General features: G+C 33.7%; 4 protein-coding genes across 6 annotated transcripts in view; 1 reads left to right on the top strand and 3 right to left on the bottom strand.

The window, feature by feature from the left end:
• Positions 1-1,869: 1,869 nt before the first annotated feature.
• Positions 1,870-4,168, bottom strand: LOC107418244 (uncharacterized). 2 transcript variants are annotated; one of them, XM_025073740.3, is made up of 4 exons: positions 3,996-4,168; positions 3,784-3,897; positions 2,865-2,969; positions 1,870-2,435 (listed from the first exon to the last, which is right to left on the bottom strand). In XM_025073740.3, exons 1-4 carry the CDS (start codon positions 4,090-4,092, stop codon positions 2,152-2,154), a joined length of 600 nt encoding a protein of 199 aa, XP_024929508.3. In that variant the 5' UTR covers positions 4,093-4,168; the 3' UTR covers positions 1,870-2,151. The 2 variants fall into 2 exon arrangements, with proteins under 2 accessions (XP_024929508.3, XP_015882414.3); XM_016026928.4 differs by having other exon boundaries at positions 1,870-2,411; positions 3,996-4,155.
• A 129-nt stretch (positions 4,169-4,297) lies between these two features.
• Positions 4,298-9,221, top strand: LOC107418243 (FHA domain-containing protein FHA2). 2 transcript variants are annotated; one of them, XM_048473691.2, is made up of 4 exons: positions 4,298-4,638; positions 4,719-5,396; positions 6,403-6,551; positions 8,655-9,221. In XM_048473691.2, the coding sequence occupies exons 2-4, from the start codon at positions 4,739-4,741 to the stop codon at positions 8,811-8,813; spliced, it is 966 nt and encodes a 321-aa protein (XP_048329648.2). In that variant the 5' UTR covers positions 4,298-4,638; positions 4,719-4,738; the 3' UTR covers positions 8,814-9,221. The 2 variants fall into 2 exon arrangements, with proteins under 2 accessions (XP_048329648.2, XP_015882413.2); XM_016026927.4 differs by lacking the exon at positions 8,655-9,221 and adding an exon at positions 7,230-7,615.
• Positions 9,222-12,010: 2,789 nt separating this feature from the next.
• Positions 12,011-13,915, bottom strand: LOC107418205 (putative disease resistance protein RGA4). Its single transcript, XM_060814949.1, has 2 exons — positions 12,689-13,915; positions 12,011-12,583 (listed from the first exon to the last, which is right to left on the bottom strand). The coding sequence occupies exons 1-2, from the start codon at positions 13,913-13,915 to the stop codon at positions 12,011-12,013; spliced, it is 1,800 nt and encodes a 599-aa protein (XP_060670932.1).
• Positions 13,916-13,944: 29 nt separating this feature from the next.
• The window catches only part of LOC125422590 (putative disease resistance protein RGA4), a 47,718-nt gene continuing 45,605 nt past the window's right edge, over positions 13,945-16,057 (bottom strand). The window contains exon 2 of the mRNA XM_060814948.1: positions 13,945-14,281. Coding sequence (XP_060670931.1) covers positions 13,945-14,281 — 337 coding nt within the window. The remainder of the gene's footprint in view (positions 14,282-16,057) is intronic.

Genomic DNA, 16,057 nt, shown 5'->3' with positions numbered 1-16,057 from the left:
TGCTAAAATAAAATATATTTGAAAATTCTATTAGTTTTTTTTTTTTTAATAATGTAAAAAATTAAGAAAAATGGTGGGATAGGAGCGAGAAATAGAAAAAATATGAGCGAAAGATCTTCATATGATTTTTGTTTTCATTTTTTTAAAGAGTATCATTTTAAAAAACTCTTGAAATTATAATCTATGGTGTTATAAAACATTAAAATATTTGTCCAAAAATAGAGCTATGTAGTTGAGGAAATAGACAAGCATTATTGAAAAGCATAAACATTGAAGAAAAAAGGACAAAGAAAGAGTTAAAAGAAGAGAAGAGCAACATGTGTAAGGCAAATAAGATTTGATTATTATGGAATTACTTCTTAGGATCGTGAGCTCATGTGATATATATATATATATATATATATATTAAGATGGAATCGTATCATGATGTAGTGTTTGATTAATTAGCTTCCCCTATAAACATATAAATATATAAATTATATAGAAAAAAAATGAAACGTGTCACTCTCTAGGCAAAACTCCTTAAACTATAGGATATAATTTGTGAGATTTGGGTTAAAACAACAGAAGTAGGGTGCTTTTATGTGTTTTGGAGTGTATAAGTAAAGGATATCTTCAGATTTGAGATATTTGGTTAATCACTCAAAATCAAAGCCTACATCTCATCAACCACTGAAACTTAATGGCAATAACCAGGAAGGAAATGACCTTTATTTTATTTTATTTTTTGAATATGATTCAATTTTAGGAACATTTGGTGTGTCTTATTGGAGATCTCCAAATTTTTATGTTTATTAGGTAAAACAAACACTCTCTTATTTCTCTCTCTCTCTCTCTCTCTCTCTCTCTCTCTCTCTCTCTCTTTCTATATATATATATATATATATATAGGTTGAATATTATATTAGTAGTGGTGGGTATGTGTTACAAATGATAGCTTGTTAACATGATGATTTTATTTTATAATTATTTTTTTTCTAAGAAAGGTGGTTTGATTCAATGAAAAGAAATAAGTTTTCGTAAAGTGGTATGAGTAAAAACAGAACCCTTTCAATTTTATAATAGAAAAAACTGTCTATAATCATAACATTGTGAAGTATTAAACTACATTTATCATCGCATTAACAAAGACAATTATGGACAATTTTGTTAATGGTTTAATAGGAATCAAATAAGATACAACATTACTTAAGCACGCATCTAAACATATAAATGCCTGAGACCACCTTTTTTTTAAGCATATTCATCTTAGTGGTATAAACCTTTTTATTATTATCATTTTTTTTAACAATTGGTATGAACATCTTTGTTGTGCTAATTTCTACAAATATGTTGGTTTTCAAGATATATAATTTTTGTTTTTTGGGCATAGAATTATTGCTATTATTATTATTTTTAATTCCAATTAGAATACAAAAATTTAAAACCTAGAACTACAAAATTTTTTTAAGCGATGAAAATAAGTGTTTGGAGAAGAAAGAAATTCAAGAGTCGCAAGAATTTTTGGCTAAAAGGCTTCCTCATGGAGTGTCAGTATATATTTTCAAAGAGTTTCCTCTTGTATTTTTCAAATTTTCAGTGACGCTTTAAATTTTGTTAATTGATGTAAGCATGAACTTATATTTAAATTTGAGAAAGACATCAAATAAATTTTTTTCAGAAATTTTCCAAAATTATTCTTAAAAAATATAACAACCTAACATGTACTTCGCTTATATTTAATTCATAAAATTAAATACATTTTTATAAACATTACCGAACACTTTAAACAATTTTCAGTTTTCAAATATATATATATATATATATATATATATATTTTACATGATTTTTTTTTTTTTGTCATGATATTTCACATGATTTAAGGACTAATAAATATGAAAAATCACTCTATACTCGATACAAGAGTTTCATTTTTGGCTCTTACTTGTATGACGACATGGTCGATTGGCCATAGCCATGGCCAAGCCTTTGGCCGGCCGTGCGAGTCAAAACTGCAAATTCAAATTCATCCTTGTAGTGGTAAATTACAGACATAATTGAAACACTACTTGGACACAATTCTCAACCCCGTCAAACTTGGATTTTTGAGCACCAAGGAAACATTATTGACATGTATAAGAATATCGGTATTCAAGACACATGATACATTCTTCATGACTCTTCTTTGTTGATTTTACCAAGTATCCTCTGTGAATAGAGTTCTTTCTCCCGAGCCCGTTTTGCAGCAAGTTTTTCTTCATCAAGGACTTGAATAGGAGACCATTCAGGCCATTTGAACCCAGCTCCATCCTTCCCGAGTATAGATTCAGTGTAGCTCCTTAGGACAGGTTTCAGTTTGATAGTAGCATAATCCACTGTTGTCCCCACAACAGAAAATATGACCGAGTATTTAACTGCACCATATTTACCACCTAGTATACCCAGGAACAAAACAATTGAACCACCAATGAGAGAAGGGCAGAATTTCTGATAAACAGGCAACAGTAATAAATATAGCCTCCTATTACAGAATAGTGAAATTCTTGAATGTCCAGACATAAAATACTATAATTTTATATATATATATAAATTTCGCTTGATGTTTTTGGCAAGACTGGAGAAATAGTTAAGTTCTAACTCAATTCATATGAGACGTTCCTTGAACAATAGGGAATTTCCTAGTTACATCTAGGACAAGGATATTTAAGTTTAACAATCAGGTCTACAGATATAACTGGTTTTATAAAGCATGATCTTTATTGTGGAAATGATGAAAAATGAATACTTAAACATGAGTGTAAGGTTGTTGAACTAGTGCCCACAAATTTTCAAGCAAGAATTTCAAACAAGGTAAAGAGTAGATAGAGAGAGATTTGGAATCTGACCTTGAAGACGTCCAAGAATAGCACCAGTACCAAAGCCTGCAAATGCAGAGTTCAAAAGATCATCTGGATGTGATAATCGACTTCTCATTACAATCTCACGTGCACCTGTCAAATCAAAAAAACCATTAGGCTAACTAAAAGTCAAGTGGATACTAAGCTAATGGAACATCTTGGTCCTTCAAACAAATTCTTGCAAGTGCCTTACTAGAGCAAGAGGATGCATCTATAGCTCTTGGTAGAATAAACACTTTCCAAACATTTACTTCAAGAGAATCATTGAGCTATTGTCACCAATCTGTTTTTAATACATTCATTCTTGAGGTACGATTTATGGAAAATTCAACACCTACATTCAGTCCATCGAATTCCCAAGTATCCAAAACGAAGAGTACATGTTCTGACTCTACGATAATCATAATGCAACAAAGTGAACAAAGAAAAAACCTCTTATGTGTTATTGAAACAAGTAAACCAGAGTTTTCAAATGGACTTGTAAACCAAAGGCAAAAATTACAAACATTCACAGACAAAAGACCCGAGCTTCATGACTAAGAAGGAAACAGGACTCATTTACCAAAGAAAAACAAGAAGGAAACAGGACTCAAAAGTCTCTCAACAGTTGGTTTGCAGCCATTTTGTTCATCTAAAGTTTCAAACTCAATTCATTGGCTTACTTTTGCACCACAATTTACTTTACAGATCGGTTAACATATAAATCATAACAAACATAATACAATGCAATAACTTCAGTTCATACTAAATAATTGTAGCCATAAAAAATTTTCATGGGACTTGAAAACGCTCTAAAATGAACCCAATTAATCAATGCGAATAAATATTTACAAGTAAATAAAAGAGCATCACAGCAAGTTGTAGAAAGCTGAGAGATTAATTATAATAGAAAAGCAGAAACATTTACCGTAATAGCAGCCAGTGACGATTGCAAAATTAGTAGCGTAAGTCGCTGAAATGTTTGCGAGACCGTGAATTTTCCGATGCTTAGAAACCAACCCAACTCCTCCTCCAACAATTCCTGCCCAAAAATCATAACAATAATGAATTGCGAAAAAATGTTTGCTTCCCAAGAAAAAAAAAAAAAGATATAAAAATGATAAAAGAACTGAGAAAGACCTGCGAGCAAGGCGGGGATGAAGATCCTCTCTTTCCAACCATAAGATGAAGAGGAAGATGAAGATGGAGCTTCTCCTTCTAGGGTTTTCGGATCCATTTTTTCTGAGTTTACTTGCAAAGTTTTCACAGAGCTCCCAGGAGTACTTGAATTTGGTAACACAAAGCAAACGGAGAAATGGGGCGGTGCGGGTCATGGGGTTGAGTCCACTTGGTTTACGGGTCGAACAATCGGGCTTGTATATAAAAAGAGATTTATTATTTTAAACTGTAACTTTTTATATGATTTTTTTTTTTTTAAATTTATTTGTTTTGAAAATTTTCCTACAAAGTAAGTAATAAATTCCACAGAAACCAAAAAAAAAAATGGTAGTACCAAAGTAACCTATAATCATCAGATCGATGATAAGGGGGTTGGGAAAAAAGCTAAACGAGAGCATCTGAATCTGATATACGTTTTGGGTTCGTCGAGATCGAGCTATTGCTATGATAGAGAAAGAGCAAATGCCTCTAAACATTCCCAATTGCGCGACGCTCGGAGAATTTAGGGTTAGGGTTTTCTAAAGCATCAAGGAATTTAATCTGTCCATTCAAATCGTTGCAGCCAAAGAGGAAATTTTTTGTTTTTTTTGTTTTCCGATTAGAGGTATTGCATCTTTTTGTCTCATTTTTTTCAATCTAATTGCAATGTTTGTGTATAATTTAACCTCTTTTCTCTATTTGTAGGAATTTTGAATCCAATTTCAATGGGAGCGAGTAGCAGCGATGTGGAAGCAGGGTTCGCGAAGCTACAAGGCGAGGACTTTGAGTACTACATGCAGACCTACTCCATAATCCTCGGCCGGAACTCCAAAAAGTCAACCGTCGACGTTGACCTATCCAGTCTCGGCGGAGGTATGAATATCTCTCGCAACCATGCCCGTATCTTCTACGACTTTGCACGGCGCCGTTTTGCACTCGAGGTCTTGGGCAAAAATGGCTGCCTCGTGGAAGGTGTTCTTCACCTCCCTGGAAACCCTCCTGTGAAACTCGATTCCCAGGATTTGCTTCAGATTGGGGACAAGGAGTTCTATTTCTTGCTTCCCGTGAGGAGCATTTTGGGTGGGGCCATTGGGCCGAGGCATTATGCGGGCCAAGCTTCAGCGGCGGCGGTGGCGGTGGCTGGGTCGGTACCGGGGCATTATAATTATCATATGGTTGGGCCTGGTGCTGCAGGAGCTGGGTCGATGGTAAAGAAGGGAAGAGGGAGGGAGTATTATGAGGAGGAGTATGAGGATGATGATGACATTGGTGGTGGTGGTGGTGGTGGTGGTGGTAGTAGTAGTGGTAAGAAGAGGAGAGAAAGTTATGAGGGGTATGCCTATGGTGGTTCTGCAGGATCAGGTGGCAAGGCTGGAGCTTTGGGTTAGTAGTTTGTTTTGTACTTTTTCCATCTTCTTTCCTGATTTTTTCCTTTGGGTAGTTGTAAAGTTATGATCTTGGATGCAAAATGGTATGTAACATGTGTTAGCTTACTAGGTATACTTTTAAGGAAAAATATATGATTGTTGCTTTTTTGAATCGGTATGCAAGGACTTAAAGTGTGATGTGCTTTAGCATTGAGATTGAATTTTGGAGTGTTAACTTTTACATGGTATATGTGTCACTTTTTTTTTTTTTTGGGAATTATTTTTTTGTATTGCTAACGAGAAACTATCCGAAGAAGACTCATTCGAATGTTATCCTATTTGATTGATAATACATATTACTTTCTTGTATAGGCATTGAACTTTGTGAATCTTGAGTTTCTGATTTGCCATGTGATTTGGTTACACTGATAATCATTTGCATAGAAGCTATTGCTTTTAACTTTATCACCATTTATTATATCTACATTTTATGTTGTACGTCTTGTAAGTTGTTGTACATTTGTTTTTATCTATGATTTTTTCATGAACGATGAGATTAGGTCCTGAAAAAGGATCAAGGCCAAAGTCAAGGAGAAGAACCTGACTGAAGTTTAGGTTCACAGCCACTTATTAAGCTGAAAGCTCCAGCGGAAGTTATCACTTGTTGTTGTCGATATTCTTATTAATGGTGTTTTCTGGGATGTTTGTGTCATGGTTCCTCAATTTGTGAGTTGCTGGATCTTTTCTCACATTAATTGTTGTTTTAGTACTTCATTTAACTGTTTTCTGCACCCAGTAACTCCACTGTAAAGAATGGACCTCTGCCTTTATTAACTATCATAAAGTGAAATGCTTTGGTGAATGGTGATTCCAAATTTATTTCTTAGCCTATTCATTAAATTTCTATAACTCTCACTAGTAATTCTTTTCTTTTTGTTAAAAGTTTTGCATCTGCTTGCTTATTTCAACACTGTATGAATAGTAATGTGCTCTTTCACTGGCATGACGTTATCTTGATACAGAGAAGAAGGGGTCAAGAGTTGATCGGGATTCTGACAATCATCAACTTCTGCAGTTAGAGGAAAAAGATGTGGTGTCATCTGTTGCTACTGTGCTTTCCGATCTTTGTGGTCCTGGAGAATGGATGCCGATGGAGAAACTTCACTCTGAGGTTAGTGGAAGTCTAACATTAGTTCTGAAATATCTTGGTTTCTTGCTACTGCCACATAAGTCTCTGGAGTAACTTCTTCGAGTTGATCAAATGCCTATGCCTAGAATGAGAATATGCTGTTTCTTATGATCCTTTGCGATCAATTTAGTAATAGGACTTGCAGTCTGCATCTACTTATCAGATTCAAGGCTTTAATATGGAAACTGCATTCACTTATATTTTCAAAGCAATGTTAAATAAATGATGCTGGAATAGGGGTCTTATCTAGATCGTCAAAAAATGTTCAATTAGCACGTTAATAGCCTAGTGAAAACATTTTTCTGAGTGTTTCCGGTTGACCCTCCCATGCCAGAGAAATTACCTTGGTGGAAAACTTTACTTACCCTTTTTTTTTTTTTTTTCATTCTTGCAGTCACTCTTCACCAGTTGTGCTAGATTCATATTTTATTAGCAGTATAGGTGCATGTCATCTAGTATGATCTGATTTATATAATTAGCTACCAAGCCCAGCTAGATTTTTAGTTTCAAAGTACTGGCCATTTTCAGATTAGAGCTTCCAAAGAAGATGATTTTTAACTGATTTTGGTATTCATGCATGTCTGTAGCTACTTCTGGTAGTCTTTATTTTAGCTGTGATGTTCAGGCTTCAGATTCCTTAAATCAGTTTTCTGTTGTCAGTTGGTGGAGCAATTTGGCAGCATTTGGCATCACAGTCGAGTTAGGAGATATCTCACATCTGAGGATTGGCCTGGCCCTGAATCAAAGGGGAAACCATGGTATGGTTTGCTTATGTTGTTGAGAAAATATCCAGAACATTTTGTCATCAACACAAGATCCAAGGGCCGAATAACCTTGGAATTTGTCTCTCTCGTCTCCCTCCTTTCTTAAAATCAGGAGAGAACATAGATTCTATCCTTGATGTTAATCACTTACGATGATTTAGTTTATCTGGCAAGTGGCTGATGGCCATATCTTACACTTTTGTTTTGAATTGAGGTCTGGAGCCCCTTGATGGTTAGTTGTAAAATGATTCGCAATGACATGAATTATTTTAGGTTTTGTTATCTTTATGAAAATTTTTGTAGATAATGGTATAGATTTTTAACTGCAGCCCCAGTACTAATATCTTTTTTATTTCTTGACCGCATCAATTTGCCTAGTTACATGATTTCATCCCAGTCACTGAAATTAAGCTGGACCAAATATAATGTTTGGTCATAAACACAAGCTTGTTCTATTCAAATCTTGAATCTCCTGAACAATGAACATGCAGACCTTGCTAAGGTTGAGTTTCCAGGCAAACCTGCTGTGCCTTAGTGTTGAACTTTTTAACATTTTGCCAATAATTGAAGGCATGCATATATGTGTGTATATATATATATAGTAATTTGTCCGGATGCGACTCTCATCCAAAGCCGATTTGGTTTGGAAAAAAACGTCGGTTTTACTGTATATGTATATACAGCGTATATAGGAAAACCGATCTTTTTTTTTCAAAAAGCATCGATTTTGGGTGTAGTCCGCATGGTGGAAGCTCTCTAAATATATATATATATATATATATATATATTATATGATGGTAAATTTGAATACTAATTCCAATGATATCCTTTTATGTCCTATTTTGGACTTTTTAAGAGACCTTACAACAACATAGGAGTTGAAACTGCAAATTAATCCTTGGAATGGAAAAGTACCGATATGAATTACCACTATTTAGTCCATTAACTACGGTCCATGAATGAAAAGCATATATTATATATATATATATATATATACACACGGAAAGTCATGAAAATTAAAGAAGAAGATTATTGTGAACTGAGTGGATAATTTACTAGTCAATCTGAACGGTAACTCTTAGCATTAGTAGATACATTCTGCGACTTTTAATGTAGCCATTCCCCACCTGTATCCCTTAAGACACCTTGGTCCTGAGATACAACATCCTCGGATCCGCTGTGTCTGTAGAGAGCTCAGACTTTTATTTCTTTAGGCAGTGATGCCATTTTCGGACATTGCGGAATTTGAAGGCCAAGTGATTTTAAACTTTGATCCACCCTGAAAGAGATACTAAATTTTGCTAAACCAATCAAGATCCAGTATCTGCAGGTTGGAAAGGGGTTGAAGGCCCTCCGGGAGATCCACCAGTTTTGGGAGCCCCTTCAGTTTCAGAAACCGGAGGCTTTGAAGAGGTTTCCACATAGAGTTTGCATCGGCGCCATTGGACATGTTGAGCTTCTCACAGGATTCAATCTCTAAATTCTTAAGTGAGATGACACATTGAATACCTGGAGATAGACTTCAATTCTCCACAGTGAGAAATATGCAAATTAGGTCTTGAGGTAAGTGAAGCTTTCTCAGGTAAGCTAGAAGGAATTTTAGATGCTCAATTTTAATGATAATGAGAGTTGTCGATTGGGATAGAGGAGAGAAGGACGATGAAGAAGTTGATGGTGATGCTTCTGTATTTGTTGTTGAAGTTGGTAATAGTGAGCTTGTTGCAGCTGTAAATATCTATATTTTAAGTGAGGTGAGATGTGAATGCCTGGACAGAAAGAGAGCTCAATTCTGGGCAGTAATGAAATGTCATGTACTAGAGAAAAGGGAAGCAATTCAGCCAATCTGGGAGACATTCTAGATCCTTAATGAAATGCCATGTCATATTTATACTTTGGTCGTTAAACCTTTTTTTTTTTTTTTTATAATTTTTATCATAATGACAATTTGGTTTGTAAATCTTAGATTTTGCTATATTTTGGTCCTTAAAATTATTTTTACTTTTTGTTTTTTTTTTTTTTAAACTAATTTTAAAATGTACAATGGACTTGATCCAACATGTTTGGGTTTTATAAGTTTGTTTAATTTTATTATTTTATGTTGCAGTAAATGCACTTATGCCCAAAACTGCTAAAAATTTGGGATGAAAATAGTTTAAAGACCTAAGTATAACAAAAACTGACATTTAAGGATCAAATTGCGCAAAAGAAAAAAAAAAAAAAAAAGTTGTAGAACAAAGTGCAAATTTGAGCATGGTTTAGAGACTATTGTTGCCAATAACTTGAATCTTGTCCAACATTCTTAGATAAAAGTACTGAAAAATAAACTTAATATATATATTGTTTTTACGCATACTAGCTACAACTTTTGATATAGATAATATTTAATATGGTAAAAGAGTCTCGGTGATTAACAAGTGTTCGATCCTTGCTACTCTCATTTGAATTTGTATTTGTAAAGTTGTTGTTTGCATTATCTAGCATTTATAATCCGTGTCTTATGAAGTACTGTAGCTTTTGGAATAAATAATAGTAAAAAAGAATAAATAAAAGTTTTTTATATACTCAACTCTTTATCTATTTTACACTATTTTTAGCATTATTTGTGAGTTGTTACACATGATTAAATATTTTTTGTTAATTAATCTTGGATATAAATATTTTTACCATTAGGCCATCCTTTCAAGCATATAGAGTTGGGAAGTTAAAACGTTCTTGCTATTGTCGCTATGAGGACTTGATTTGTGCTCTAGTAAAAAGTTACTATAGTTTTTTGGTGCACAATTTAACATAAAAAAAGTACATATATATATATATATATAGCATATTTTTTTTTCTTAAATTAGATGAACCAGTCTAGTGGTTTCATATCTGTATTGTATATTTACATATAGCATGCTTTCATAACGATCAAGATTATAAGTACAAACAACATAATTGATTTGCCCGATGCTCAAATTTTCAAGGGTCACTGTGTTAAAAATAAAAATAAAGATTCAAGGGTCTTGGTAAGAAAAAAAAATAATAATAATAAAAAAAATATATATATATATATATATATATATATATATATATATATATATAAATGCACGTCATCAAGAGTCAAAGATAAATAATCTCACTTTAGAAATTTGATTATAGAAACAGGAAGAAAAGTATAATTAAGGAAACAATTGATCAAAAATAGTAAGTAGTTAAAAAAAGAAAAAGAAACTAAACAAATGGTTCAGTAATAATAATGTTCAAGTCTTCCACTTCCTTTTTGCAGGGTCATGCATTTTGCCCATATAATCCTTTCCTGCACCGCATTAAAACTGGTTTAAATTTAGCAACTTAGTTATAAATAATCAAACAGCCAGCTGGATCTATATTAAAAATTCAATAAATTTCTTAATTAGCAAAAATATTATTATCATATTTACCCAAAAAAAGAAAAAAGAAAAAATATTATTATCATATATACTTACAATTGACTTCCTGTTTTCCATGTCACATTCAATTGCTAGTCCATTTTCTAATTCCAACTGTCCCAAACCTTGAGCTCTTTTATGTTCTCTTCTTCAATAGCTTCTACAAAAAATAAATAAATAAATAAATAAAATTAATTTTTTTTTTTTTAAAGATTAAAGAAATTTGATACAATGAAACATAATTATGATGCATGAAGGATAGCAAGGATTAATATAATGGAGTTGTGTACCTGCCAACCTTGGACCTTCTCACCTTCACATAAGTACATATTACTGCTATCACCCATATCCAATTTCACTGCTTCTATGAAATTGTCTATCCAAAAAACTATTGAATCACCACCTCGTGAACCTGGTTTGAGATGAGGATGTGTATATATATATATATATATATCTATAAGTAGAAAAGGGGAAAAAAAGAAAAAAAGAAAAAAAAAAGTAAATAAATTATTAAAAGCTAAAATTTAATACACACATGCACGTGAAGCAATCATATTCATATGTACAAAATGTGATGCACACTGCGTACGAAAATATATAAGAAAAGTATAAAATTAATATTTAGTTAGTTAATTATATCCTCTTGCACAAATGCAAAGACCAAATTTACTAATGATAACAATTAAAGAAATTATCAATATTAAAATCAATTCATGAATATGCATCGACCACATCATCCTGCAAATAGAAAAACAGAAAACTTTTGAAAATTAAAATTAATTAGGATGTGAGAAAACCACTATTATTGGTCAACGATCGATGAAGGAGCTATTTACGCACCTGAACTTGTAGAAAGGTTTTTGAATTCTATCATCAATAGATCCGCAAGTCTGGGACATGAGAAATCTTAAGCCAATCCTTGCCCTTTTCCCTTTCACATCATGTTTGTAATTCGTGACAATACCAAATCTTCAAGGTGTGTAAAGAGGTGAGACTTGTTATTTCTTCAGGCAATGATGCCAATTTGGGGCAGTTAAAAAGCTCAAGGTTTCGAAGAGATGCGAGGCTTTTGATCCACTCAGGAAGTGCAACTAAATTTTCACAACTAAAAATCTTCAGTTTCTGCAGGCTGGTAAGGTGTTGAAGGCCACTTGGGAGATCCAGTAGTTGCGGAAGCCCATCAAACGTCAGTGTTTGGAGCCTTTTGAGAGGTTGCTGCCACATTGTAATTGCATGGGCTTCGTCAGCGGACATGTCGAGCTTGCACTTTTCAATCCATAAATATTGAAGTGATGGTGAGATACTGAATACCCGGATATAGAGACTTAAATTTTTGGCAGTACCCGATATTCAGATCCTTGAGAGAAGTGAGGCTTTTCAGCTCATCTGGGAGAAATTGTAGATCATGAATCCAATGAATAACCAAAGACGTCAATTTGCAGAGTGGAGAGTAGTAGGAAGATGTTGATGACGATGTTGATGATGATGATGGTTGAACATTAATGGGTCTTGCACCGCCACCACTGACACTGAGGATTGTCTGTTGGAATGATTTCCAACTGGTATTTCTCGACTCTACACGATGGTTTACATATGCAAAAAGCGGCATGCATGTCAGGCTTGGGCAATTGTAGATGGTTAAACGAGAAAGACAATTGGGGAATACGGGCAACCTATGATCATCATGAGTACTACTCGCTGTGGCAGATGAACTATCACTCCTCCCCCACCATCCTTTTAAATTAGGCAAGTTGTCTAAACACAGGACTTCCAGGGAAGGAAAGACTATTAAAGTGGAAGACGACGATGATGAGTAAGACAAGTACTCATCGTTTAAAACATACTCAAGAGCATACAAGTTTTTTAGGCCCAATTTCTTAAGACGGGGAAGTTGATGCAGTGACGGTAGATGTTGGCAATTGTAACAGTTTCATAAATCCAATGCTACCAGATTTGTAAGCGAGTCAAACCAACTTGGAAACCTGACACCCTGATATTTCCGAATACACAAATCTTTGAGATTTGGATGCGGTTGGAGGCCTTCCAGTTGCATTTCGTATCCCTCTGGCACCGCCTCTATTATTTCTTCCAATTTAACATCTTCAATCCAACTTAAATCTAAGGATCGAAGATGTTGCTTCTCTTTCAGATTTGCATCCTTTGGTCGTACAAATATTGCATCTATTCTCAAGTGTTCAATTTTCAACGTCCCTCTCAAGTTGTTTAGTCCCCCTAATTCATCAAGCGCAGCGCCACCCTGATGCTTAGAGGAAAAACTCATGTCCTTATTCAATGTAAACTTTGATAATTTGCAAAGGCTACTTAATTCACCTATTCCACGTGGCATGTATTTCAGATTGTAACACTCCCCAATCTCAAGATTTCGGAGCTTGATTAGTTTATTTATGTTTTTAGGCAATACTTGAAGAAATACGCACTTGTTGAGCGTCAATGTTAGTAAATTATGCAATCTTGTGACACAATCTGGTAGTACCTTAAAACCATTATAAGAAAGATCAAGATATCTCAAATGCTTCAGCTTACCAATAGATTTAGGCACTTTCATAATACTATACTCATGCAAATCCAACATGCGTAACGACGTCAAATTTAAAGCAACTGCATCACACGTTGACTCATCAACAATCCTTGTAAGCAACAACCTCTGTCCAGGCACATCAGGCCTAGGAATCATCCTCATCTTTTTAGCTTGAATCAATGAAGGTAGCATTTCTTGTACCAAATAAGAATGGTATCCATACAACAACACATGACGTGTTTTACTGTTAAAAGGTTCGGTATTTCCATTTCGCCTATCAAACTCGGGTCGTGTTATTGACTCCGCAAGCTCATGCATTAAATCATGCATTTTGCATTTTGTTACAGTGCCTTTCTCATCTATTTCAACTTCTTCAAAGAAGGATCTCCAAAGTAATTCTTTAAAATACTGATAACCCACATCTTCCAAACAATCATTTGGATATGGTATCTTAATAAAACCTTGGGCCATCCAATGCTGTGCTAGAATTTCTACATTAAGTACATAATCTTTAGGAAATAGAGAATAATATACAAAACATTGTTTCAAACTTGATGGAAGATGATCATAACTCAATTTAAGTGTTGGGATTATATCATCTTCTGTTTGAGGTATCTTTGAAATCTCTTTTTCCATAAATGAAGACCACTCTGTTTCCGGATTTTTTAATGCAACAAGCCTCCTCTTGTTTTTATTGCAAGAGGAATTCCGCCGCACTTGTTCACGATATGCTTTCCAATTTCTGAAATATTGGAACTGATATTCGACTCTCGTCCTTGCTCCAAAGCTATTTTCTTAAATAGAGCCCGAGATTTCTCTTTATCCATGGCTTTTAAGCCATAGGCCTTCATTGTGCCTGTAATCCTCGCAACAATTTCACTTCGTGTAGTTACTATTACTTCACTTCCTTCAACACCATTTAGTAATAAGCTTTTCAAGCAGTCCCATTTCTCTTGCTCCTCATTCCAAATATCGTCGAGTACAAGAAGATACCGTTTTCCACACTACTAGAATCGAGCTGATACACGACGCAAGTATTGTGTCTCACTAAATAAACAGCGATGCATTCGACGGAGTCTCCAAATATCTTGTTGCTAAATATGTAAGACAATAGGTGACGTATAATAACAATCGCCTATTCACACTTTTAGCGACGCACATTTAATTTTTAGCGACGCATATAACAATGAGCTTATAGCGACGCATAACATAGCGACTCTTTAAAACATTGTCGCTAAAAATGTTTTAGCGACTTGTTCATAAACAGTCGCTAAATTTTTGCGTCGCTAAACGTTGATTTTGAATAGCGACTCATGTATTTTTAGCGACGCATTTTTTTGTCGCCTATTGAGCGACGCATGATGTTTTAGCAACAAATTATGTGAGTCTCCTTGTTAACGACCATATATTTTTAGCGACTCTTTTTTAGTGTCTCCCAATTAGCGATGCATCCGTGTTTTAGCGACAAATTATAAGAGTCACATATTTATGTGTTTTTAGCGAGTCATTTTCTCATTTAGTTACATATTCAACAATTAACTTAAAGCGACTCATTCATTTAGCGATACTTTATGAAAAGTTGTTAAAAATTTATTAGCGACGTTTTCGTTGAGGGTCGCTATATATTTATGTTGCTAAAATATGGAAAAAAATTCTTTTAGCGACATTTTGTTTAGAGTCGCGAAATTTATGGGTCACTAAATTTATCTTATTATATGTCGTTATATATTTTAGGCGACTTTTTAGTATCTTAACGAGTCATCATTTCTTTTCTATTTTTTTAAATTTAGTTTTTTTTTTAATTTTTAAAAATTTATTAAAATATAAAAGTAATTATAATACAAAAAAACCCAAACTAGCTTCATCCAAAATAATTAGAATATAAAAATTTAAAATAAATACTTGTTCATAACAAAACAATTATCAATATAATTAAATATCATCTCATTGATATATTTTTACATATGCATACTCATTGAGATGGAAGTTGACGTCCTTGTGTTGACGATACTACACTCTCATACTGCATATGGAAAAATAAAAAAATTTATTAACACTTATGCAAAATAAATTAATAAAAACTTAATCATTAATAAATTTGTAATTTGGTAAATGAAAATTTAATAAATATTACCTTCTTAAGATTTGGCGTGGCACATTTCTCCTAATTAAAAGTGGAAAACACATAAGAAAAAAATAATTAATGAATAAATAAATATTACTTAAAACATAAGTTAATAAATATACGTACCAATTTATTTAGAAGATATTGTTTATCCATATCCTCTCACAATCATTACAACATAGCCACTCTCACATTCATCCTCATGATCATTTTCATCAACACTTGGCAATTGTATGGCAAATGGATTGTGAGCCATCGTAGTATCGCCAAGAACATTTTCTTCAACCAATTCTTCTTCAACAAAAGTACAATATCGTGGTGGAGTTAAAACAACAGACCATCTCGAATCAAGTTGATCTTCAACATAAAATATTTGTTGAACTTGTGAAGCCATGATGAATGGGTCAGATTTATATCCAATTTTACTAAAGTTAACACATGTAAACCCCATCTCATTAACTTTCACACCACTGTCGTCAACCCAATCACACTTGAACACTAGAATTCGAAACATAGTGTAATCGACGTCCCAAATCTCTCTTATAATCCCATAGTATGCCATCTCAGCTAAAATTGGGTTATTATCCTTAGCATTAGCAAAATTCTCATTTTTGACAATAACGTTGACACTACTATTCTGGGTGACCCTCTTA

This window comes from Ziziphus jujuba, chromosome 2, assembly GCF_031755915.1.
Source record: "Ziziphus jujuba cultivar Dongzao chromosome 2, ASM3175591v1".
NCBI classification, from domain to species: Eukaryota; Viridiplantae; Streptophyta; class Magnoliopsida; order Rosales; family Rhamnaceae; genus Ziziphus; species Ziziphus jujuba.
The sequence above is the reverse complement of the archived record's forward strand: the minus strand, read 5'-3'. Positions and strand labels throughout refer to the sequence as shown.